The following is a 25,999-nucleotide window of genomic DNA, read 5'->3' as shown; positions in this document are numbered from 1 at the left end:
ACCAAGCTGGTTAGAGAGCTGGGGGTTGGCTTCAGCACCAGTGGAGGGTGGTTCCAACGCCATGCCCATTAATGAGGAATGGAGGAAGCGTCAGGACCCCGAAGCCCAGGGGCATGTGATGTGCAGGGAGGGGACACCTGACCCCTGGGGGCAGAGAATCCTGCGTCCCCGTCCCCTGCCCTGCTGTGCCTCCGTCCTTGTTGGCTGTTTCGGGTCTGTACCCCTTGTAACAGAACTAAAATCCTAAGTACTTTCAGAATTCTGTGTTTTAGCAGATTACTGAATCTGGGTGTTCGTCGGAACCCCGAATTTGTAGCTAAGAAAGTCAGAAGCGCATGTGCCTCCGGCCTCGACGCTGCGTCTGCAGTGGGGTCCCGCGGAGCTAAGCGCTTGGCCGTGGCCTGGCTGGAATGTGGGTGTCAGTGTCAGGACTGAGGTGAGTTGAGGACACCATGGGGTGCCAGGCGGATGGGCACGGGTTACTGGCGGTCCCCAGCAAGCTGCCACGAGCTGTTTGCACCTAGAGACCCCCAGAGTGGCTGCGGCCAACGAGGTGAGGACAGGTTTTGGCCCCCTCGCCCCGAGCCCCCTGCAGGCTCCACTCTGCTCCTGTGCCCCTAGTTTGCAACATCTTGAAAGGGGCCAGATCCCAGGAGCCAGAGCCTGAGAGTCGTGGATAAGTCGCCTGGCCCGGAGCCATCGTGGCTGTGGCACTGCCTTTCCGCCCACTTCCCGGAGCGCCCCTCGGCAGGTGCCCAGGACAAACGAGTGGACAGGCAGACGTGAAGCGAGGGGGTTTTATTAGTGGGAGGTGGCGCCGTCTGATCCCACGGGGGTGGCCACACAGGCTGGCAGTTGCTCCTGGCCTGGGGCTCAGGGGGAGCCCCTCACCGAAGGGGCCCTGCAGGGGCACAGAGGTCTCAGGGGCAGCACAGGCAGGGCGGGGTTGGGGGCTTGCCCTGGGAGCTCCCCACACCCACCCTTCCAGGTGGTCACTGGCGCCCACAGGCAGGCAGGCAGCAGAGACGTGGCCACGCCGTGCCCCCAGGCTCCTGCCCCAGAGTGGCCAGGCTGCTCCCCAAGGTCCGGGGGTCTCAGGGAGAAGCCCGCCCCCACCTGCAGGGCGTGTCCCGGGCCAGGCCTCCGGACACTCACCCGCGGCGGGGTCCAGGCACCTCATGGCGCACAGGCTGAAGCAGCACTTCTTGGTGCCGTCACACTGGTCGTCCCTGGAGCACTCGCTGCTCTCCGCGCAGGCGCCTGGGGCCTGCAGGGCCTGCACCCGGGGGCAGCGGCCGGCCTTTGGCACTGGGGCTAGGGAGAGACACCAGCCCTCCATGGCACGTGGCCGTGCTGGGGCCTCGGGGGCCTGGAGCCTTGTGTACGGGCAGGGTTTATGGGGCCGTTGGGGGATCGCTAAGAGGGGCGTGGAGGGCTGGCCCGAGGCAGACCGTTGGAGAACCGTCCCCTCCGCCCCAGGGCTGGGATGTTACCGATGGAGGGGACCATGCAGGACCGGCCACAGGGGCTCCGGGCGCAGCACTTGGTGCCCTGGGGACAGTTCTGGTCGGTGATGCAGGCGTGTATGCAGGACTCCTCGGAAGAAGAGGAGCGGAGCTCGGGGCACACAGCAGCCTGCCCTGTACGTAGGAGGCAAGTGGGCAGGGGTCCAGCCGCCCCAGCCTCCCCCGGGGCTTCTGGGGGACAAGGTGGGCAAGGACAGGAAGCCCGGAGAGTCCAGTCCCCAGCACCTCGACACCCAGTTTGGGAAGGAGAAGGCATCCGGCAACAGCACGACAGACCTGACGAGTGAGTCAGCCGCGAGGGTAGGGAGCTCGGCCGAGGCCACCGCAGGGGTGGACAGGCTCCCCACACCCAGCTAGCTGCTGGTCACTTGTCATCCTGGGACAGGGGCCTTGGCCCCTATCGTGTGGGCGTCTCTGGCAGCAGCCGGGGCTTCTGCTGTCACTGACCCCCAGGGCTGTGCCTTTGTTCTGTGCCCGTCGCCAGGCGGCCGGGGGGTGGGGCTCCAGGGCTGCGTCCAGGGGGTAGGGGAAGCGGCCTACCTGGAGGGATGATGGATGGGCTCAGTGCAAGGGCAGTCCCCAGGGCCAGGAAGGCCAGGGCAAGGCCGCTCAGACAGCGCATGGTGGCGGGTGGCAGGCAGGTGGTATGAGGTGGCCTGCAGCCCCAGGGCACCTTTAAAGGAGGTGGCAGGAGGGGGAGGGGGGTGGTGGCCGCAGGGCTTCCTGCCTGGACAGGCCCCAGGCGGTGCGTGTGTGTGTGTGGGGGGGGCGCGGCTGCCTTGGGCCACGTGTTTAAGTTTAAAAAGTCCCTGACGAGGTCGGCGCTTCACTTGAAAGTGACGCTCGGTTCATTACGAGGGTCGAAAAAGTGAGGTGACACGGGGGAGACGGCTCCCTGCCGCGGGATCCAGGTCACGGTGCGGGGCAGCGACTAGACGCGGGGAGCGGGGGGCAGTGCAGGACCCTGCAGGGCGGTGTTTTGTTGTGGTGCCTTTGTCCTTTCACGCGCTTTTTGTGGCCAGGACGAGGTCCCCTGTCCCTGAGCTACGTGCCCCGGGCCCAGTGTGCAGGGAGGGCGGGGGTGGCGGGCTTGGGGAGGCGCCTTCCCAGAAGGGCCTGTGCCCAGTGAGTGGCCAGGGACCTGCCCCCTCCTCCAAGGGAACTTCCTTGACCCTTCTGCCCTGAGGGCCTGGACAGAGAGGGTGGCTCCAGGGTGGCCCCGTGTGCTGATGGACGTACTTGTCTAGTCAGGGCTGCCTTCCTCCGCCTGCCTGTGGCCTCCTAGCCTCGGACACAGAGCCCCTCGGCACCCCCTGAGCCCCCAGCCGGTGCCACACATTCGGGAGGCCTGGACCAGAGTGCTCGTTCACCCTGCTGCGTGGCTCAGGTGTGCCCGCTCCCCACCTCCGCTACCGCACCTTCTCCCAGGCCGCTTCCAGCTCTCAGGGCATGGTGTCCGGAGATCCTGGCCGGGGTGGCCTACCACCTCCTGGTGTCTCCAAGGGCAGGTCACAGCCTGGGAAGGAGGTGGCACACAGGCCCTAGGGGACACTGGAGCTCTAAGGATCCAGGGGTGGCGAGGCCATCGTCACTCACTGGCAAGCCCTGCTGGTCTGTCTCTGCCCACTCTCCGTCCGTTCCCCACACCATGGCCGGGGGGACTCAGGGGACCCCTGCATTAGGTGCTGGGTCCAAGTCCAGGCTGGCCACACCAGGAACTCCAGCTACTGGCCGGGGCCTCACATGGAGTCCCCAGCCTGGCTCTGGGACCTGGCCCTCGGCCTGGGGGGCCTGTGGCCACAGGGTCAGAGGGCCTGGCAGGGGCTCATCTGCCCAGGCTGCCCCCGCTCCCACCTCTCCTCCCAGCCTGTCCTGAGGGGTCCCCGGGGCGATGCCTGGGGACTGCAGTGCCGGCAGAGACACCGGACACAGAGCTTTGCTCTCTCCCACGCTTCCTCTTGACTTGTCACGGTGTTTTAAACACGCGTCACTCTGTCCCCTTTGCTTTCAGATTCCTCCCCTGCTCTGGGGAGCCACTGCCCCTCAGAGGAGCTGGCAGCTTGTCGCCCGGGCTCTGAGCAGCCCAGCCCTGGGGCCGCGGGGTCCTGAGCCCGGGATGCCTGGGACCCGCTTCGCTGTCCGGTGCCCGTTTGATCCCGGGCGTCCCTTCATGTTCACGAGGGCACGAGTTTGCTGTTGCCTTCGCTGAGAGGGAATTCACATGCCATGGAATTCAGCCTTTTAAAGCACGCAGTTCTGTGTTTTTAGTATATTTGCAGAGTCGTGGAGCCAGCAATTTAATTCTAGACCATGTCTCACCCTAGAAGCCCTGTACCTCTGAGCAGTGGGTTTGCCTAGACATTCCACATAAACGAAGTCACTCTGCGGCCTTTCACGTCTGGCTTCTCCCACTGAGTGTCGCGACCTCGAGGTCACCGTGCTGCAGCGACTATCAGCGCTTCCCTCCATCCCGCAGCCCAGCGACGTCCCAGCGTGTGGCTACACTGTGCTTCCCTTTGTCCATGAGGGACCAGCTCCCGGGCTGCCGGCAGCGGGCCCTGCTCACTCCCCTGCTGGCCAGTGCCAGGGCGGCCCAAGGAGGGGGGCGGGCCTCACGCCTTCCTTCCAGGCCCTCGGGCCTTGTGTTCTGTGTTCAGAGCACCTGGCGGCTCCCGCGGGGTGGAACGCTGGCCAGAAAGCCCAGGCAAGGTCCTCGGTCCCTCCCGTTTCTGAGAAAGCTGCTGCTGCTCTGTCCTGGGTCCTCAGGAGCCAGAGTCTCTGCTCCCCAGCTGAGAGCGTGGGACATTGCAGAAGCCAGGCTCAGGGGGGCACACGGTGGCCCAGACGTCAAAGACAGCTCCAAGTCTAGAAGGTAATTTCAGACTTCTCTGATTGGAGAAGTAACGTACGCATTGTAGAAAACCTGGGAAAACCCAGAAAGGCGTGACGGAGAAAGCGGGAGCCACGCGCGGGCCACATCCCGGAGCTGTCTTTGACGTAGGGCCACCGTCACCCGTCTTCCCACACAGGTGTGTGTGTCTGTCACATCCCCCCACACGTGCAGAGGCTGACCCCCCTGCAGTCCCCCGTCCAGGGGCCCCGCAAGTGTGGCTCAGTCCCGTGTCCCCGGCCCTCCGGAGGGGACGGCGGGAAGTGGTGGCGAGCTGCCCCTTCAGGCCCCACTGCCGTGTCCGCCACACCCTCAGCTTCCAGGAGGGTCTCACTGCAGCCCCGGACCGGGTCATGCTTCCCGTCTGCAGGGGTGGAGGCGAGGATGCCCGGCCAGGCGGGGACAGAATCCCGCGGGCGCGTGGGGGGAGCCAGAGGAGGTGGCGGCTGCCCTCAGCCCTGAGGCCTCCACGAAGAAGGCCGGTTCCAGGAATGGAGGCCTTTGCCTGGGCGGGGATGTCGCTTCCTGGGCCTGGGGGAGCTGGCCTCGGGCCATCTGCTTCCAGGATGTTCAGGCCGTTGCACCCCACAGCTTCCCTCCTGGAAGCCGAGGGTGGGGACCATCGAGGCTGTGGCTATGTTCTCGGAGCAGGTGGAGAACTGGGAAGGGGGCAGAGCGGCTGTCGAGCTGTGATGGCGGCCGCCTGAGCCCGTCTCTGGTGAGGCGGGGCTTGCAGGAGGCTGTGGGGGGCTCTGCGAGGAGCTGGGGTGTCCTGGCCGCTCCTGGTGCCGCACTTGCTGGTCTTGGCGCTCGTCAGGTGTGTCCTGCCCGGTGGGGACCCTGCTGCCCCGATGTGTCTTCACGTGGCAGCGTCCAAGCGCCTGTCACACGGCAGCGGGGACAGGGAATTATGACACACTCTCTGCCTTCTGGAAGCACCTCGCAGGGCCCCGCAGGGCGGGTCGCTCAGCTTTGGGAGCCGTGCCGGGTCCCTGCCGCACCGGCCAGGGCGTCTCCCTTCAACGTCAGGGCGTAATCTAGCTGGCGGGCACTTCTGAAGTGTGACTCGTTAATGAAGACGAGCACAGGACACCTGTGTTTGGCACATCCGAAGTGCCACCACTGCCATGCTGTAGGAATTAGCCTCGTTTCTCATCGTGCCATGCTGCACGAGCCAGCCCTTCCCACTGTGCGGATGGGGACATGGGCGGCGGCTGCGGGGTTACACAGCCAGTGGATGTCTGGGCCGCACCCCGGACCCCAGGTCTCAGCGCTGATGAGGCCGCTCGCAGCCCCAAACTGTCCGGTTCTCGTGGGTGCTGAGGAGGGCACCGGGGCAGAGGGCCTGGGGCGGTTCACCCCACTGAACCCGGAGCCTTGCCGCGTGCGGCTCCATGCCGGGCACTGGGTCTTAAGGATGGGGAAACGGGCGCCTGCCCTGGGCCAGCTGAGAAACTGCCGCGGCCAGTGCGTGTGACCGCGAGTGTCACCTCCTGCCCCTCTGCCATCCACATGTCCTGCGGTGACTGTGCTGTCCTGAGACCGGTGAGCCCTGCCAGCTGCGGGTGCCCCGGCCCTCTCCTAAGTTTCCTCTTTTCTGGGTTTAATTAGACGTAAGCCGGGGGTCTTCCATGCAGGACGGGCGACGTGGGGCGCCCGGACTTCATCCAGGACCCGAGGCCATGTGGGAGGCGCGGGTGTGCGTGTATGCAGGTGCGTGCGTGTGTGCGTGTGCAAGCATGCATGTGTGTGCATGCGAGTGCGTATGCGCGTGCATGTGTGCGTACATGTGTGCGTGTGTGCATGTGTGTGTGCGTGCACACGTGTGCGCGCGTGTGCAGGTGCGCGCGCGAGCCGTTGCGTTCCTGGGGACAGAGCGTCTGTCCTTTGGGAAGATGAAGCGGCCCCGGAGGACGATGGTGGCCGCTCAGCGGTGCGACTGTGTCGAGTTCCACTGCAGCGCCTCGCAGGCCGCCCGAGGTGCACGCTTTAAACTGGGACACATGGGAAGCGGAGACCGGGGCCTGGGGCGCTGGGAAGCAGCCGGGGGTCACGGGAGGACTTCTCCCTCGCCCCTCCTCTGGGGACACGCCCTCTGCCACCGTCGGCGCGTCGCTGAGGGAGCAGGTGCGGCGGCTTCCGGCCCGCCGGCAGGGGGCGCCAAGCGCCCGCCCCGCCACCTCTCCAAGGCTTTGCGGGGGACCCGGAGCGCGCTGGCCCCGCCGCGCAGCGAGGCTGGCGGAGGTCGGGCCGGGGTCTCTCCCGCCCCGTGGAAGCGCTGCCGGCGGACGAACCGTGAGCTCGCAGCCCCTCACAGAAGAGGCGACTTCAGTGTCCTGAAAATGTTCTTCGAAAAGCAGGAAAAGTTACCGAATAAATATCACAGCAATGTGTCTGCCGAGGCTGGGCGAGGAGGGAGAAGCCACACGGCAGGTGGCACAGGACAGCCTGATGCAGACTTGTGAACCGAGAGGGGTGACCTGCGAGGGGGCAGGGACCACAGCCGCAGGGGTGACCTGGTCAGCAGGCAACCATGGGAGGAGTGTGTCCCGGCCGGGTGCTGCCGGGGGTGGGGGGGCACGTCCCCTGTCCCAGGTGAGAGGACGCAGCTGTAGGGGTAGCTGTTCCTCTCTGGGGTCTCGGGGCCTAGGGTCCAGCGGGCAAGAGGACCCCCAGGGGATGCCTGCAGAGCTGCTGGAAGTGGCGGGGCCTCCTCACCTCCCCAGTGAGGAAGAGCCAGCACGGGGCGGGGGGGGGGGGGGGGGCGGTGCCCGGAGGCGGGGCCAGAGGAGCCTCCAGCCCTGATGGGAACTGAGCCTGCCCTGGCCTTCCACGTGCTCCTCACCCCCACTTCCGCCACCTCCATCACCTCCTCCCTCACCTCCCCCACCTCCATCTCCCCCATCACCCCCATCACCTCCACCTCCCCCGCCCCCACCCCCCCTCCCCACGGATCTCCGCTCCTCTGACCAGGAATGAGGCAGGGCAGTTATTCTTTCTGGCTTCAGATGGAAAAGGTGACACTCCCCGAAGGTCTGTGCTTCGCGGGCAGCGGAGCATGGCCGGACCGAAGTCTGTGCATCTCTCACAACCCCCATGTGGAACCGGACCAGTGCTGCGGATCTGGATGCCACTTGGGGAGAGGGCCAGGCGGGAGGTCGCCAAAGGCCGGTCAGGACACCAGGGCCAGTTTCGCATGAGTCTCCCCGGGGAGGGTCAGGCGCGTGTTTCCAGGGCAATAGGGAGCTTGGGGCCAGCTCCTGTGCAAGCCGATCTGCCCCATCCTGAGGGACTGTGTCAGGGGCAGCTGGGGACGTGAGAAACTTGCTCAGGACCAACACGGACATTCTGTCCCCCGGGCGGGGATGTCCGGGCAGTGTGAGAAGGCTGGCTGGGTCACAGTTGTGCGCCCAAGCCCAGCGGTTTGCACGGCGCACACGTGCCACTTGTCACTGTCTCGGGGCTGGCTGGCTTCACTGGGGGGCTGCCCTGCGCAGGGTGAGCTGCGGCTGCCCAGGCACAGCACTCCCCAGGGTCTGGAGATGAGCTGCCACCCCAGGGACACAGGCTCCACTCGCCACAGAGCCGGGGCTGCTGTGTCTCAGGCCGAGCCTTGGAGTTCCCAGGCTGTCCCTTCTGCCATGACCCAGGGGCCACAGTGACTGTTAGAGCGGGCAAGACACGAGGGCACGTGGTGGCTGACAGTCTCTCGTGACAGTTGACCTAGCCCTCTGTGGGGAGGGCACGTGCCCAGCGGGGGCCAAGACCGGGCAGGCGAGGAGGGCGGAAGGGTGACGGTAGCGGGGCTGCTCTGAGCGCCCCAGCCGAGCTGATCACAAGAGTCACGTCCATTTTGTCAATTCTTTCTTTTATGGATCATGCCTTTGGTGCTTTATCTAAAAAGTCATCGCCAAAAGCAAGGTCTTCTAGATTTCCTCCCGTGTTGTCTTCTAGAAGTTTCACAGTTTTGCATTCTGCATTTTACATTCCGGTCTCTGATCCATTTGAGTTACTTGTGTTGAGGGTGCAAGGTCCGAGCTGAACGGCTCTTCACCCATGGATCGCTGTCGCCCCTTTGTTGAGGACCAGATTTTATTTACGTGGGTCTGTTGTGGGGCTCTCTGTTCTGGCCCGTCTGCGTCTTTTGCCTCCGTGCAAACTTTAGAATCAGTTTATTGACTTCTGTAAAAGAATTTGCTGGGATTTTGATTGGGATTGCATCGAGTTTACAGATCAGGTTGGGAAGAAGGGACATCTTGATACCGCATCTCCTTATCTGTGAACGTGGAACATCTATTTACTTAGTTCCTCCTTGCTTCCATCAGAGTTTTACAGTTTTCTTGAAGTAGATCTTGTACACATTTTGTTTGATTTATACCTAAGTAGTTTATTTTGGGGGGCGCTAATATAAATGGTATCGTTTTTTAGATTTCAAATTCCATTTGTTTATTGCTAGTATAAGAGAAAGCAGTTGACTTTTTATACATTAACCTTGTATTCTGCAACCTTGTTACAATCGTTTATAAGTTTCAGAATTTTTTACATAGATGATCTGTCATCTGTGAAAAAAAAATCACAATTTTTCCTTCCCAGTCAGTATAACTTGATTTCCTTTTCTTGTCTTATTCCGTTAGCTATGACTTCCAATATGATGTTGAAAAGGAGCGGTGAGAGAGAACGTTCTTGTCTTGTTTCTACTTTCATGGAAAAACTTCTAGTTTCATTTTTAACTATTGAATATGATGTTAGTTGTAGATTTTCTTGTAGGTTTTTAAAAGATTAAGTTGAGAAAGCTTCCCTCTATTCTTAATGAATATATATATATTTTTAATTGTGAATAGGTGTTGGATGTTGTCAAATGCTTTTTCTGTATCTGTTGATACGGCCATATACTGTTCTTCCTTAGCCTGTTGATGTGGTTGGTTACATGAACCGATTTTTGAGTGTCAGATAAGCTTGTATACCTGGGTTAAATCCCACTTTGTCGTGCTGTATGAATCTTTTTATACATTGTTGAGTTTGATTTGATAATAATCTTTGAGGATTTTTGCATCTATGTTTATGAGAGATATTGGTCTGCAGTTTTCTTTTTCGGTAATATCTTTGTCTGATTTTGGTATTGGGGAATTGCTGGCTTCCTAGAATGAATTTGGAAGCGTTCCTTCATCTTTGTGTTTTTTAAATAGTTTAAGAAGGATAGGTATCAATACTTGTTTGAATTTTTGGTAGCATTTACCCATCTGGTCGTGGACTTTTATTTGTTGGGAGTTTGTTTATTTCTCCTTCAATTCATTGCTAGCAATCAGTCTGGATATGTTGTCTATTTCTTTTTTGTTAAGTCTTGGAAGGTTATGTGATTTTAGAAATGTATTCATTTCTTTCAGATTGTCAGATTTGTTAGCATATAATTGTTCATAGTATTCTTTGATGATTCTTTGTATTCCTGTGGTGTTGGTTATAAATTCTCTCTCATTATTATTTTATTTATTTGGATCATCTTTTTTTTTCTTAATGAGTTTGGCTAACAGTTTATCAATTTTGTGTACCTTTTCAAAGAACCAGCTCTTAGTTTCATTGATCTTTTCTATTTCTAAAAATTTCTGTTTTGTTTATTTTTACTTTGATCTTAATCATTTCCTTCCTCCTGTTTATTTTAGGTTTTGTTTGTTCTTCTTTTTCTAGTTTCTTCATGTGTAAAGTTAGATTGCTTATTTGGAATTTTTTTTGTTTCTTGAGGTAGGCCGGTATAGCTGCAGACTTCCTTCTTAACCTTGCTTATGCAAAAACAAAACAAAACAAAATAAAATATTGCTTTCGCTGCCTCCCATAAGTTTTGAAAAGTTGTTTTTTCATGTTCATTTGTATAAAGATAGTTTTGATTCTTGGTTGTTTAGTAGCACATTGTTTAGTCTCCACAACTTTATGTTTTTTCCAGTTTTATTCCTATAGTCGATTTCTAGTTTCATGCCATCGTGGTTAGAAAAGATGCTTAATATTCTCATTGCAATCTTCTTGAATTTATTTAGGCTATTTTTGGGGGCCTAATATGGGATCTACCCTGGAGAATGTTCCATTAGCACTTGAGAAAAATATGTATTCTGCAGTTTTTGGATGGAATGTTTTATAAATGTCTATTAAGCCGATCTGATCTAAGGTGACATTTAAGGTCATCATTTTCTCATTGCTATTCCGTTTGGACGATTTATCCGTTGATGTGAGTGAGGTATTAAAATCCCCTGCTATCACTGTGTTCCTGTGGATTTCTCCCTTTGTGCCTATCAATATTCGCTTTACAAATTTAGGTGCTGCTGTGTTGGGTGAGTAGGTGTTTAAAATGATTGTATCGTTTTCTGGGACTGACCTCTATAATTATGTAATGTTTTTCTTTGTCTTTTTTACATTCTTTGTTTTAAAGTCTATTTTGTCAATGCGAGTATTGTCACCCAGCTTTTTTTTTTTTTTCATTTCTACCTGCACGGAATATCAGTTCTCATCCTTTTGCTCTTGATCTGTATGTGGCTTCGTTTGGAGTGAGTCTCCTGTAAGCAGCACACAGGGGGGTCATGTGTTTTCATTCATTCAGCCCCCCATGTCTTTTTACTGGAACATTTTGTCCTTTACATCTGAAGTAATTATTGGTAAGTATGTACTTACTGCCATTTTGTTAATTGTTTTGTTTTTTTTTTTTTGTAGTTCTTGTCTGTTCCTTCATCCCTTGTGGTTTGCTGGTTTTCTTTAGTGTCTTGTTTGGGTTCCTTTCTCTTTATTTTTTGTGTACCTTTTGCAGGTTTTTGGTTTGTAGTTACCATGAGGTCGTACACATCATTCTATATCTGTAGCAGTCTGTTTTAAGTTGATAAATGTGTAAGTTTGAATAAAAACTACATTTTTGCTCCCTCCTCCACACTTCGTGCTTTTAGTGTCATATTTTATATCTTTTTGTTTTGTGTATCTTCTAACTATTTATTGTAGTTTGACTTGAGTTTGGTACTTTTGTCTTTTGACTCTTGTAGTGGCTTTTTAAATGTATGATCCACTGTATTTATTAAACATTTGACTTAACGTGTAAGATTTTTTCCTTTCTCATATTTTCTTATTTCTGGAGATAGCTTTTCCTTTTCTACTTAAAGAACGCCTTTAACATTTCCTGTAAAGCTGATTTAATGTGGATGATCTTCAGTTTTTGCTTGTTTTGGAAACTATTTCCCCTTCCTTCTGAAAGATGACCTTGCTGTGTAAAGTATTCTAGGTGGTAGATTTCTTTGTTTTAGCACTTTGAAGAAGTGTTGCCACTCCCCCTGGCCTGTAAAATTGCTGTGGAGAATGCAGCTGATGGCCTTAAGGGGTTTCCTCCGCATTAACTATTTTTTTCCCCCTTCAAAGTTGTCTCTTTAACTTCAGCCATTGTAACTACGGTGTGCGCCTTGGCACGGGTGTCTTTGGGTTCATCGTCGTTGGGACTCTCTGTGCTTCCTGGGCTCGTATGTCTATTGTCTTCACCAGGTTGGGGAGTTTTCAGCCATTTTTTTTTTTCAAATACAGTTTCTGTTCCTTTTTTCCTTCTGCGTCTGGGATCCCTGTAATGTGAATGTTCAAGTGCTTGATGCGCTATCCCCGAGGCCCCGTAAACTGTCTTCATTTTAAAACATTCTTTTTCCTTTTGCTTTCTGGTTTGTCGAGGTCCCCTCGCCCGTCTTCCGCTCCGGATCCGCGTCCTGTGTGCGCCCCTCTGCTGTTGGCCAGGTTCACGCGGTCCGTTCCGGCCGTTTTCCAGCTCGGCTTGCGTCTTCCCCCGCCGGCTCTTCGTGGGAGTCCTAAGCCCCCCGTTCCACTCACGCTTGGTGAGCAGCCTTGTGACCACTTCTTTGACATTTTTTATAAGGCCAATTACTTATCTTCATTTCCTTAGGGTTTCTTTTCTCTGGCGATTTTTCCTGTTCTTTCATTTGAGAGATATTATTCTGTTTTTTGTTTTATTTAGTTTTCTGTTTGTTTACAGGAATTCGACGAATAGCTCTCTCTCCAAGCCTTGGAAAAGCGGCCCTGTGTAGAAGCGGCCTCCTCGCAGGCCAGGTGTGCGGACGCTCTGGGCGGCCGGGGCCCAGCAGGTGCCTGGGGGTCCCGTGTGGTGGCCTGCCGGGGTGCAGGGGCTCCGCTTCATCCCGTTTGCCCCGTTTGGCGAGGTCTGATTCATCCCGTTTGCTCCCCGTGTCGGAGCCAGAGCGAGCTTAGGTGATGTGTTCAGGAGTGTGCTATGAGCTCTGAGGCCTGAGGCCGGCCGGAGTACCTGGACAGAGCCCCACTCACCCTATGGGATGTGGGGGGCTGGAGCCACTGCGCTGGTTTGAGACCCGAGGACCAGAGCACCACTCACCAGCCAAGGACGATGGCCCAGGCCCTCGGCCTGGCTGCTCCGACGGGCACACTTCTCTTGCAGATCGAAAGGGAGCAAGAGGGACGCCTCTGAGAAAGACCCCTCAGGACCCCCACAGGGACTGGTGGCCAGTGGCGGAGTCTCCCCCTTCCTTTGGGACTGAAGACCCACCGAGAAACACTGACCTCCCGGGCGGCGCCGGCTCGGGCAGCCCTTAGCCGCCCGCCCCGCTCACGGCGCGGGGGGCACGTGCAGCGTGGCGTGAAGCGCTTGGCCGGAGAGCGGCACCGCCCGGCACGGCCGCCGGGGGCGCAGGGCGCGGATCGGGGACGGCTGGGAAAGACGCGTCACAGAAAAGCTGCACGCAGACACCGCAGTCGCCCCAAACTGCAGGCAGTCCAGGTGACCGGCCGTCGGCGCGCGGAGCCATGGACCGGACCGCTGCAGGGCAGGGCGTCACGCTGCGACGGGCGAGGCGCCCAGCCCCGCGGGGAGCTGCTCGCGTCTTCGGCGGGTAGGTGCAGAGGCCTCAAAGGCTGTGGGCGGTTCGATTCAGTGACCTTCTGGAAGAGGGGAAAGCGGGGTGACGGCAAGCAAGCTGCGTCCAGCACGGCGACTGCCGTTAACAACGCGGGACCGCGTGCTCGCAAGCCGCGACAACAGCTCGCGGGGGGTGGACGTGTGAACGCACATGGTGTGGCGATCACCTCACAGCGCCTTCGCGCACCAAGCCATCAGGTCGTGTGCCTTACACTCACACAGCGCTATGTCAGGGACATCGCGGGGAAGCCGGACGAGCCGCCCTGTGCGCCCGCGAGCCCGGAAGGAGGCCCGGCGCTTGCGACAGGAAGCAGGAACGCCGGAGCGGGCCGCGCGTCGGAGGCGCGTCCCACAGCCTGGTCGTCCACGCCTTCCGGGGACGGAGGCCTCGCCGGGCGCTCACGGAGGAACGGGGGCTCGGCTGGCTCCCTGAGCCTCCCTGACACGGGCGAGGGTTGGCGCTGCCCACATCTGCCCTCGCTTATCCGTGGCGTCCAGGGGCCTGCTTGGGGGGTGGCACCTCGGTGCCAGTTCACTTGCTCTGAGCAGTAAGTCCCATCTCTCTGCAGTTAAAAGCTGGGACATGAGTGGCCGGGGCGGCGGGTTCCTCCGCGTGGGGGCCGCTGCCACTGGGCCCTGGGGGCTCCGCACGCTTCTGCCCTGGGAAAGTGATTCGATTTTCAAACGCTGGCGTCGGCCTCTTCCTGGTGGCAGCGCTTCTAATCAGTCTGACAAAACGACCAGCTCTTCCATCAGGGGACAAGCTTGGAGTGGCAGCCGGTCCCCCGCCTCGGGCCAGGGCCGGGCTAGCCGGGGGCACCGTGTGCTGCCAGCCACCCAGGCAGGGGCCTCTCGCTCTGCACCTGTCGCCTCGGCACCTGCATCTGTCCGCCGCCCCTGCTGCGGCTCAAACTCTGTTCTTCGTCTTCTGAGGGGTGGCGTGACGAGCAATTTTATGTGTCAACCTGGCCGGGCCATGGTACCCAGGTCTGTGTTCAAACAACCACTAGTCTAGGTGAGGCCGGAAAGGTATTGTTCAGAAGAGATTCGCATTTAAATCAGGGGACTCCGAGTCAAACAGGTCGCCCTCCGGCAGTCGAAGGACTACGGCGAAAAGACCGGGGTCCCCAAGGAAGAGCAGGTTCTGCCCTCAGATGCCTTCGGACTCATGACGCATGTGGCACCCGCGGGCCCATCAACCTGCGCCCTCGGATCGCAGCTTTGCAGCCGGGGCGCGAGCCTGCTCTTCGAACCCCCGCGTGTATGTCTCTGGCTCTGGCTCCACACAATGTGCACACCTGCAGGACGTGTGTGCGCGCACAAGCACACGCACGCATGCACACACAGACGCACACGCACACGCACGCACACACAGACGCACACTCACAGACGCACGCGGGCACGCACACGCACACGCACACTACGCGCACAGATGCACACGGACACACATGCACGCTCACGCGCACAGATGCACACGTGCCCGCATACACACACACACACGCATTTTCGACCCATTGTTCGGCAGCATGTTGCACCACTGACCGTATTGGTGACGTTTCCGGTTCTTGCTGCCGCTAGTGTCTGGTTTCATGCCATCGTGTGGTTTCGGTCTTTCCAGACTTGCTCCGGTTTGCGCTGTGACCCAGCGTGTGACCGTTCTGCACGTCTCGCTGGCACTCGAGAATCACGCGCATCGGCTGCTGTCGGATGCGAGGTTCCGTGTGCGTCTCCGGGTCCGGTGGCCCGGCGGGTCCTCGCGGATTGTCGGCCTGGGTGGTCCCTTCACCCTCGCGAGTGCCCGCGGCCGTCCGGGTCTCCCTCCGGACCGTGCGGCGTCTGTCGCATCTACACGAGTGCTTCAGCGCTGAGCGCACGTGTGCTCACGGTGGTGATCGCCGAGTTGCTCCCTTTGTCCTGTGTGATGACCGGCTTTGTTTCTCGTCACCGTTTTCGCTAGAAGTGTCCTTCGTCTGGCGTGAGCGCAGCCCCCCTCCCCCGCCCCTTCCGGTTTCCCCGTGTGCGTGCCGTGTCCACTGCGAGCCCTCGTGACGCTGAAGCGCGTCCTCCCGCCTCCAGACCTCCCGCAGCCGCCCGGGTGCCGTCCGCGCCTCTGGACTCCAGGACCTGGGAGAGCGACAGACTCCGTTCTGCCCGGGCCATCCTCTGCCTCCTCTACCGGCCGCCCCCGGCCGATTGCTCACAAGACGCGGGGCTGGGAGCCACGAGTGGGCCTGCTCCCGTGAGGTTGCTTCTCAGGCGTGCTTCGCAAAGCTTTGGAAAGTGTGACAAATTGGGACATTTCTGCCAGCCCAGGGGCAGTAGCAGCTGCTGATGGCCGTTGTGGGTCCTGTGCAAACTGACCATGCCTCCTCCTCGCAGCGCCTTTTCCTCTCGGCGTGCAAGCAGGGTGCGTGGCCGGCGACGGCGCGGTGTTGAGTGGACTCGACTGCGAGCCTGGCCTCCCTCCCTCACTGGGCCGCTCTGCGTGGCCGTGGGGGAGGGGGCGGCCCACGCCCGGCCCCACCGGGGCCGCCTCCACGCCTCTTGGGCAAGGAGGTGACTATTGTGTTGTGAACAATTTCGTGGTCTTTTTTTCTAGTTACAGCACCAGTACATAGTGAAGAAATATGAACAAACACAAAGAAGACCTGAAAGCCCCCTGCAGCCCCCCTCCTGCAGGAACCCGGCACACCTCAGGTGGCGGCCAGCACCCCCACACGTGGCCCCCAGCCTGAGCATGTTCCCGTGCTGCGGAATGCGTGGGCAGTTTCCGTGACTTGACCCCGTATGACAGACGTGTCTCCCTGTCCCTCCGTCGTCTCCTGCTTCTGCGTAAACTTCCCGCCGGTGTCAGGTAGCCACTGCCGTGTCGTGGCCAGCACGCCCGCGTTGCCAGCACTGCGATGAAAGGGCTCCCGTGCACGCCTGGGGCACACTCGGCCCGCCCCTGCGGGACCGAGTCCCGACAGGGGCCGCGCGGAGGCTTTGATACGCCTCTGCTGCCACCCGATGCCAAGCTGCTCTCATAAATATTGTATCAGCGTCTCCTCCTCCAAGAGTGTGTCAGATGCGTTCTCACCCGCTGAGCGAGCGCGGGATTATCCACACGTCAGCCTGCGCCAGTGCAGGCGCGGCGAGAAAGCTCTCGTCGGTGTAGGTGGTGAGGTCTGGGGCCTGGGAAAGGAGGCCGGACGTGCGGCGGGGGTCCCCTTCCGGCGTCATCCATCGTGTCCTTGTCATGAAGCATTCCGTGTGTAATTTGTAAAGGGAAGGTTTCTAATGAGCTAGTAGGACCGCCTTCGGCTTCCACTGCCCTGCGTGTCCCTCGGGGGCAGGTCGGTAAGATGAACAGGCCGGGCGGGCCAGGTGGGGGCGTGGCCCGGGCCCTGAGCGGACCGGGAACGTGGTGGAAACAGGAGTTCCCTCTGATGGGTGGGCTGCCGTTGACTCTGCAATAACATCCTTGCGAGCTGCTCCTTAACTCTGTAATAACTTTGTTGCGAGCCGCTCGCCCTTGCTGGTTGCCGGAAGTTGACAGGTTTATTTATCCTGCGGTTGTGACTCTGCTAGACTGTGAGTGGTTTTACAGATCTTCACTTTCAGTACCACAATCTTTAAGTGAAATGAAGTTGCTACATGCCTTCCAATTAATTAACCAACAAATTTAATTTCACACTACAGAGATTCGGAATAGCTACTGTTTACTAAAATTACCATTGCAAATAATGAAAGTGACTGTTTAAAGGGCCAACAGTTAGCGTTGTCCATTAAGCCTGGGCTAGAAGTTGGTAAACACGACGCAGTGTGGGAGGCTCTCTGGAGCCTCGGTTTGCGAAGGGCCTTTGGCAGGAGAAGCCGGGGCCAGGCAGCTGGGGGCCGTGAGCGCGCCTGTCCCCCAGGAAGCACGAGGCGGACATGGCCACGTCTGTCACGATCCTATCACTAAACTGCCAAATTAAAAAAAAAAAGTCAACCAGGTTATTTCAAAATTTAAAGTCAGTTTGCCGCATAATAGGCGTCGGGACAAGCCCCGCTGGTGAAGCGCACGCACCCCCCGCGGCTGCCGGGCGCGCGCCACCTGCCCCGGGCGCGCGCCGCCCACGTGTTCGCACGGCACACGCACGACTCCCGCGGGTGCGGCACGCGCCTCGGCTGGCGGCTGCTCGGCGTCCAGCTTTTCGCTTCCGCTGAGTGTAGCGCCTACTCTGCGTGGGGGGTTTGTCGCCCCTCGCCGCCTGCTTCCCGCGGCTGCGGCCTCCGCGAAGCTCCCGCGGGGTTGTCTGAGGGAGCAGCAGAGCAAGGGGCCCCAACGCACGCCCCGTCCCGGGCCGCCCGCGCCCCAATGCGGCGCCCGCCCGCGCCCCCTGTGGCGCCCGCCCGCCATTTCTTTGGGTTTCTAGAATAAAGGTGCTGCTGGTGTTTGAGGTCCTGGCAGCACCCCTCAGCGCCCCTGCCCTAGGTTCCCGCTGGGCCCGCTCATCTTTGGGGGGCTGTCTCCGGCCAAGGGCAGACACACTAAAGCTGGCGGGGAGTCCAGGCGACATCGGACCCTGCAGGCGTCACCTCCGATCCCTTCTCCCTCAGGGACCCGTATCCGCAAGGATGTCCGTTCTCAACCACTGTATTCCACGGAGTTGGGGCGCAGGCCCGGGTGTGACCTTTGTTCCTTCGGAGACAATGCTCAGCCTTTGGGGTCCTCTCGCCCCTTGTGTCCCCCTCCTGCTTTCTCGCCTTTGTGCCTGTGCCCCAGACTGGTCCTCGCTGGCTCCAGTTTCCCAGAGTGAACCTGTCTGCTGGCGAGGGATGGAGAGATGGACCCCCGGGCCGGGGCGGGGCGCACGGTCTGTCACTGCCCTGGGGCACAGTACCACCTGCCTGCCCCGGGTTCTGGGGGCCTCACGCTCCTGGGCAGCCCCTCTGAGGGACCTGCACACCAGTCCCGTCCTTTGCCGGGTCACCTTCTGGCCTTCGCCTGTTTACCTGGCTGGCAAGGGATGGAGCTGATGCTGACGAGCGGGCCATTGACCCAACTCGAGAGGCTCTGGCACCCAAGCACCCGGGCTACCTGGCGCCTGGCTCCGTGTGCGTCTGCCCGGGGCCAGGGGACGCGGAGCTGGCCCCACCGTCCTGCGCCCGGACCCCGAGCGCCCTTCCCAGAACCGAGCCTCTGTCTCCTCCCGAGTGGAGCGCGTCCTCTCTTGCCAGGGGGTAGGAGGCTGGCACTGCCCCCGTCAGGGGGCTCTGGGTTCCGGGTGGCGTGGCTGGTGGCGCTGGCGCCTCCCCTCCCCTCCCAGCCCCCCAGTCCTGGGAGCTGGCCCGGCGCCCCCTCCGCTCCTTCCCCTGAAGCTCCTTCTCTTCCTGGCTCCGGGGACGCCTGCTCTCGCCCTGCAGCTTGGGGCCCAGAATAGCTGCTGCTCCAGATGGTGGTGCGTTTGGCTCCGTGTCCCTCCACCCTCCTCTCCAAGGCTTCCGCACTCCCGGCTCAGGAAGATGCAGCCTCGGCGCGTGCAGCCAGCCACCCGGCCCCACCCTGCCTGCCGGGGCCAGAGGGTCCTCCTGGAGCATGAGGACTCTCCGCCCCCGACCGTCCTCCAGAGCCACTCTAGCCCCGGGTGGGGTGAGAGATGAGGGCAGCCGCCTCCCACTGGACATGACAGAAGGTCGGGCGGGGAGAGCAGGGCCCTAGGTCGCCGGGTAGACAGGCAGGGCTGGTCCCGAGTCTCCTGTGGCTCCTCCTCGTCGTCGAAAGCAGGCGCCATGTTCCCTGCCGGTTCTCGGAGAGAGCGGGGCACGGCCTGGGATGGGACGCGGAGCGCCCCACGCCACGCACGCCCGCCTGGCCCGCACGCAGTGCTGCCTCCGCAACCTGGAGGCCGCACGGGGCAGGTGGGCCGAAGCCAGACAGACGAGGCAGAGGCCGGTTCGATCGCGGGCGCGTCCGTCTGAAGGGACTGTCCATGCCAGGTGGGCCGCGCTGGCCCGGCCGAAGGCGGCAGCCCGTAGCGGGATGCTGCGTTCACTGCCAGCCGCGTGCCTTTGGCGTGTGACGAGGGCCGAGACAGTGCCTCCGACTGGACACACACAGACTCTAAGCCTCGCGGCAGGCAGACCTCAGTTTGCTCTTGACTTAGGATCCAAGGCGCGGCTGCCGCTGGCCACCCCGAGCACAGCTTCCTGTTTCCTTTTGCCATCGCCTCTGGGTCACGTTGTGAGGAGGACAGAGGCCAGCAGAGTCGAGGCAGGGCGGCCAGAGGGCTGGGTCGGGCTAGGGGTGAGGGGCGCCTGGCCGGCCTCGAACCCCGTCTGGGCCGAACGCGACTTTCCTTCCACACGCACTGCTGCCTGTGCGTCCCCTAACGGCGCCACTTAAATGCGTGAAGGTCAACATTCCTGTTTGCGAAGATCTTTGGTCAGGCGCTGTGTCCCCACGTGCCCCAGCCGCCAGGCTGCACAGGCAGCGTGGCTGGTGCGACCAGGGTGCCCTCTGGCACGTCACAGGGCACGGCACGGGGCACGCCAGGGGGACCCGGCGTGGGGACGCGGCACAGGGCGCGCCAGGGGGACCCGGCGTGGGGACGCGGCACCGGGGACGGCAAAGCGACGGAGTCCTGCGGGGCGAGCGGCGCCCGCGGCCGCCTCGCTCTCCAGCCCCGGAGGCGCCCACGGCTGCCTCGCTCTCCAGCCCCGGAGGCGCCCGCAGCCGGAGGGGCGGTGCTCCGCGGAGCTCGGCTCGCGTTGGGGACGGATGGGTTCCTGTCACGACATTCGGTGGTGTCTCCGTCATTTCTGGGCGTGCGAAGAGCTTGGGGGTGTCTCCGCGTGTGTCTGGTGTCAAAATAGCTCCTGGCTCCTCTTGCCGCTCTCTCCTCAGAGGGCTCCCCGCTCCGCAGGCAGGTGTCCATCTGTCCCTACTCAGGGAGGCCGCCGGGGAAGAGAGGCGAGCACAGCCCGGTCGGGGAGCCGGCCCCGGTCCCAGCCGAGGGTCAGCCGCGCTCACGTGCCCACGAACGCCCCGCACACACCCCGCACACGCACACGCACACGCACACACACATGTATGTGCGCACACAGACGTGGAGCCTGGCGCAGTCCTTGCAGGCCTCCCAGAGCCTCCGGGGACACCACGTCCCCAGCGCACAGCCAGCCGCGTGCCCCACGCCCTGTCCAGGGTGCTGGTGGCCTCATACCTACGCCACCCGCCCGGAGGCATGCGCCCGACCCGCCCTGGAGTGGCTGCCCCTCCGAATGAAATGACAGCCGGGGTGCACCGGGGTGCAGGAGGTCCGAGGGGGGCACTGGGGCCAGTGGGCGAGCTGTGCCCCACCCCGCACGGGCTCTGGGGTTCCCCATGGCTGCCCCTGAGCGTGGTCTCCTGGGACAGAGGTGACGTGGGACCACACTGAGAGCCGCAGCCCCCGCCCGGAACGCAGTGGGCTCAGGGCCACGCTCGTCCGCCTGCGTCCAGCCTCGCTGCCCGGTGAGGGAGACGTCCTGCCGCATCGCAGAGCTGGGCCTGGGTCCTGCCGGGACATCCGGGAGGAGGAAAGGGCAGTCAGACCCAGGCCATGTCCCCGCCCCCAGGCGCAGCTAGCAGGCGTTGCTCGGGCCATGGGGACAGACCACCAGCCTCCGCCTCTCTGGGTCCCAGGGCGGCTCCCGGGGGCCCCACAGAGACACGGTCCGCAGAGCCACCCTGAGCCCGGGCCGCTGCGAAAGGCCACCGTCCAGGGTCTCATTAGCCTCCTTGTTTATTTCTATAGCAACAGAAACAGCCCCACGAAGTTAGACACCATCATGGCGAAGCTGTGTCGCGGCCTCAGGAATGTTCGTTTCTTGTTGTTTCCCATTCCCGTGCGTCCTCCATTGCCCTGGGTTGGTGACACCCGCTAAGAGGATTACGAGGCTCCCAATAGCCCGGTCAGTGCCCCTCTCGCTGGGCGGCGTCAGGGGCAGCACAGGCATTTGAGTCGCATGGGCCCCGCGAGACGGTGCTGCATCGCGGCCAGGCCCAGCTCGGCCCCGCGGGCCCTCGGCACCCGCGCCGGGTCCGCCGTGCGCCCAGCCACGTCGGGACTGCCGCCCCTGCTGCAGGCGCGGGTCTCCGCGGCTGTCACGTCTCCGTTCTGACAGGGCAGCCCGCGCCGTCGGCTCCGAGGACGTGAACTCCTCAAGCAGGCGCCAGCGGCAGCCCCTCCCGGCGACACGCGGCTGTCGAGTCGCGGCCACCTCACTCCCCAGGAGCCCCGGCCTGGCCCTGCGGCCCGAGCCTCGTCGCCAGTGACGTCCGCGCCCCTGAGCTCCTCGCTTCCGAAACTGACCACCTCTGTGCTAATGGGGACCCCGGAACCTCAAGCGGCGGTGTGACGCGTGTCAGGCCTCGGCGTAGGCAGCCGACCCCTGCCACACACGTGACCCGGCCGCCTCACTGGCGACTGACAGCGACGAGCAGGAGAGCCCCCCCCCCACACCCGCCCACGAATCTCCACAGGGGCTGGGAAGTGGCTGGAACTCCGCTCTCAGCGACAACTCATGGAGTGTTAACGTCCCCGTTAAAGATGCCTGTCTGTTTTTTAAAACCTCTCAGAGAGGGAGGTTCCCGCTGAGCGAGGTGGCGTCTGCCGCCCCGGGGACCCGCCTGCTCTGAGTGCACATGCCTGTGGGGCGCATGACGCAGATACGGGCCACCCCGCCCTGCCAGCGCTAACGCCAGGGGGCGAGTCCCCTCTGTGGCACCGTCCGCATGGCAGGGAGCAGCGCCGCGGGGGGCCGCGCGCCTTGAACAACGGCGGCTGCGCTCTCGTTCGTGCCGAGAGCCCGTGAGCTGGCGAGGCCTCTGCGAAGCCGTCGCCTCGTGCAGAGGCTCCCACGGAGGCGGCCACCCCCCGGGGGGCTCAGCCTCGGGCCCCAAGGGGCGGGAAGGCCGACACACCCAGGGCGGGGCCCGCGAGGCGGGAGCGCTCGCTCTGCTGCCCCCGCGTCTGGGGCACCTGAGCCGAACACGCAGGGCGACTGGACAGACCGAGGCCCCGACGTCGAGGGTCACGCGGCCTGAATGCGCCGTCCACGGGCCGGCGGGCGGCGGGGAGGAGGGCACACGGGAGGTGCCCGAGGGGTCAGCCTGGTGCCAGCTACGCCTGCCCCGCAGACCCCGCGGCCAGGCCCGCGTGCAGCCTGCGGGGTGGGAGCCCTCGCCAGACGGCCCCAGACCGCCGCGAGGACACGGCTGCCCCCGCATCGGGTGACGCTGGCTGTGGGGGCCGCACCCACATCGAGGCGGGGAGGGGGTGACCCCTAAGCCTGGCTGGCAGAGGCTGCGGAAGGCTCGCTTGGGTGTGGGGCAAGGGTTCGGCTTGCTTGGTTCCCAGAGATTCTGAGTTTGACGTGATTTAACTTTTGCAAAGTAGAACGTCCTCTGAAGGGCTGAGGCCGCCGGCGCCAGCCGCTTCTAGGGGCCAGAACGGCTTTTTCCTCTAGGACAGAGTCTGACCCCTAAGGGCTGCAAAAGGCCGCGGTTCCTGAGGGGCGGGGGGAGGGGCCGCTGGCAGCTGGCCTCACTTAACTCGCCCTTCACACTGAACCCCCCAATTAAACGGCTTTCTTTCTCCTTTCCAAGTGCATCAGGCGTCACGGAGCGCCAGCGGGAGAACGGATTCCGTCCCAGCCAGCGAGGAGAAGCTGTGTGGACCGGGTCCTCCAGGCACACTCCCCCAGGACGTCGCAGCCAGCCCGGCGCCCCGCTGGGCAGAGAGGGCGCTCAGCACCAGCCGCGGTCACCGCGCTCGCTGTGGACATGGGGGCCGTGGACGGTGGGCGCACGCTGACCGCGCCGGCACGCGTGGACCCACTGGGCGCACGCCGTCCTCCTCTGCTGTCCCCACCTTGCACGGGCTCACGGGCGAGACGGCGTCGTGACCACAGGGGCTCCGAGCAGTCCCGCTTTTACGCGCGTGAAGCTGAGGCCGACGTGTGCCCGGTCGCTGCTCGGCCTGCGTCTCTTCTCAGCGACGGCCCCCGGAGCGGCCGCACACGTCTTCAGAGCGAAGGGCAGTGATCAGGCTCGTGGGCCCAGAGAGATGTTCGTGGGCAGCGCTATGTGACAAACACAGCCGGTCACCCGGGACGTGTGTAGGCCGCACAGTCTCGGCCCCGATGAACCAAGCCAGAAGCGGGGGTCAGCTCTCCCGCGCCAGCGGGTCCTGATGCGGGAGTGTGAGAAGCGCCGATTTATAGCACAGAATTCGGCATGGTGCCTCGGTCACATAATTCAGCAAAATGCGCGCACGCACGCAGAAGTAGGGCCCTCCCCCTGACCTTCCGGGGAACCGAGCGGTGAGCAGCTCCGTCTGAGTGGCAGACGACGCAAACATTTCCACAGCTCAGTTTTCCCCCCGATCTGATAACACAGGGTGTTTAAAAATGGAGGTGTGCATCCTTGAATCATAGATCGTTTCCGTTTGCTTGGGCTTGGTTGGCTGACAGTCGTTTTGCCACGGGTCCGAGTCGTCGCGTGCCATGGCCCACGCCTCCTCCCGTGACCGGGCTCGTGTTCGGTGCCCGTGCAGCTCCCCGTCCAGGCTTGCGAAGCCGGGGGGGCCGCCTCTTCTGGGTCGCAGGCGTGACGGGTTTGACTTTACGAGGCGACGTCGAGCTGTTCGCCAGAAAATGAGGGGCCGCTCTTCCCTCCCGCTCCCGCACAGCGGGCGCCCCTGGCACCCGGGTCTGCGCCCCGCTGGGGGGGGTGCCCTCCGCCGCGGTGGTCCCCGTCACCCAGGTCGCACGCTGGCCTCGCTCCCTCGTCCTGGAGACGCTGTCCGGCCCGGGCCGTCTGTCTTCTCACTGACTCGTGAGAATTTCACACGTACTTCGGCGGAAACCGGCTCTCGGTCCCAGGCGGCACGCGACTTTCCCACCCCGCAGCTGGTCCTTTATTTTTCACGGTGTCCTTGGCGACCAGAAACTCCAGCTGTGAGGTCGCCGAATTCATTCGGTGAGCATCCACGTCTGCCGACGCCGTCCTTCCCAGGCACAGATCCGCAGCGGGCCTGTCCTCGATTTTCTCCAAAAAGGATCGAAACGCTGCCTTTTGCGTTTGCTTTCGTTCCGGGAGGACCGGGGCTGCGTGGGCCCGGTGCCGGCTGACCGGCGCTCGCGTTCCCGGTGGCCGGCCAGGCGGCCTTCGCCGCGCGTTCGGTGTCGCGGACGGGCTCTCTTCGCTCGTTCGGCGTGCCGTCCCGGCCCCCCCCCCCCCCCCCGTCGGCTCTCCTCGGGTTTTAGAATCAGCTCGTCGCTGTGTTTAATGAAACTCTTTTGGGATTTCGATGGCATCGCAGTAGGTTTGCAGGTCACTTTGGAGAGGACGGACATCTGGTGTGGGGTTTTCTTGTCCACGAACATAGTACATCTGTCTGTTCATTTGGGTTTGTGTCAGAGATTTCCATAAAGTTTCATATTCCGATCTCTACAGCACTTGAACCTCCCTTGCTAGTTTTATTTCTAGGTACCTATAAGTTTTGCTGCTATTATAAATGGGGCTTTTCGGAAAATTCAGTCTCTAGCAGTTGTTTCAGAGGTATAAATATGTTAATTTCTGATGTTGGTCTTATATCCGGTCACATGGTTAAATGCATGTCACTTCTAATAATTTCGGCATATTCTGTTGAATGTTTTATGTAGAATATATAATATTCAAAAAGTAACATTTTGGCTCCTTTTAATTTTTCAGTGTTTAAGCTTTTTGTTTTCAGATTTCTGTACTGTTTATTATACTCTGCTCACAGGCCCTGGTGTGAACGGGTGTGCTCAGGTGTGAGCAGGTGTGCGGGCTGGTGTCCTGGGGGCCGCACCCCTTGCACTTCGCAGCCGTGAGCAGCGGGATGTGGCGTGCCAGCCTTGTCCCCCGGTTCAGGGCACCTCCTGGGCGTCCCGGTCTCCATGTGATGACGCCTGAGCGTTCTCTCCGGGGACTCTGACCAGCACACGCCGACCAAGCATTTACCCTCCGCCTGCCGAAGCATCCGGCAGGAAGCTGGGGGTGATGGCCGCGTGGGGAGGAGGCTTGCCGGCTGCCACCCAGCTTTCTCTCTAGACAACCTCTGCCTGGAGGAGCTGCTTTGGAGCAGTCTACCTGGGTGCCCAAGGCCCCCTCTGTGTGATTCTGCAGGCCCTGGGGACAGGTGCGGAGCTTCCCGCAGCCCCCAGACGACTGTACCGAATGCGCGTACAAGCAAGCTTGCTTCTCGCTCTCTGTTCGTGACGTCTGAGCATAGCATGTGCACCCTGCACTTTCTTTACGTGGTCGGGGTGTCCCCCGTCTACCCCAATGTGTTCCTGGGTCCTGGCCACAAACCTGCAACCTGCGAGGTGTCAATCAAACCTCGTCATACCGAATTGCATTTTTCTGATAATAAAAATGTGTCGTAAGATTTTGTAAACTGCAGAAACGTACAGAAGAGGTAGAAGATGCTGGTATTCTCTGCACTGAGGACACGTGGGCCAGTGGCTCTGTCACCTCTGGGTCCTGGGCGCTTCGGCACTCGGCGGGCGATGCTGATGTGCCCGGAACCTCAGTGCCAGGGTGACGGAGAGGCTCGCCTGGACTCGCCGTCGCTGCCGATGCCGGAACGGCGGCTGAGCCCCGGGGTCAGAGGAGGGGACCGCTCTGCCTCAGGC

General features: G+C 60.9%; 1 protein-coding gene across 1 annotated transcript in view; it reads left to right on the top strand.

Moving 5' to 3' along the window:
- Positions 1-25,026, top strand: part of LOC107512404 — a 28,266-nt gene extending 3,240 nt beyond the window's left edge. Inside the window, 4 exon segments of the mRNA XM_036230552.1 lie at positions 12,097-12,231; positions 12,234-12,257; positions 12,416-12,489; positions 22,944-25,026. Of these exon segments, the coding sequence (XP_036086445.1) occupies positions 12,097-12,231; positions 12,234-12,257; positions 12,416-12,489; positions 22,944-23,381 (671 nt within the window). The 3' untranslated portion in view covers positions 23,382-25,026.
- The last annotated feature ends 973 nt before the right edge of the window (positions 25,027-25,999 follow it).

Source organism: Rousettus aegyptiacus, unplaced genomic scaffold (genome assembly GCF_014176215.1).
Source record: "Rousettus aegyptiacus isolate mRouAeg1 unplaced genomic scaffold, mRouAeg1.p scaffold_m13_p_13, whole genome shotgun sequence".
Lineage (NCBI taxonomy): Eukaryota > Metazoa > Chordata > Mammalia > Chiroptera > Pteropodidae > Rousettus > Rousettus aegyptiacus.
This window is presented reverse-complemented; position numbering and strand designations above follow the sequence as displayed.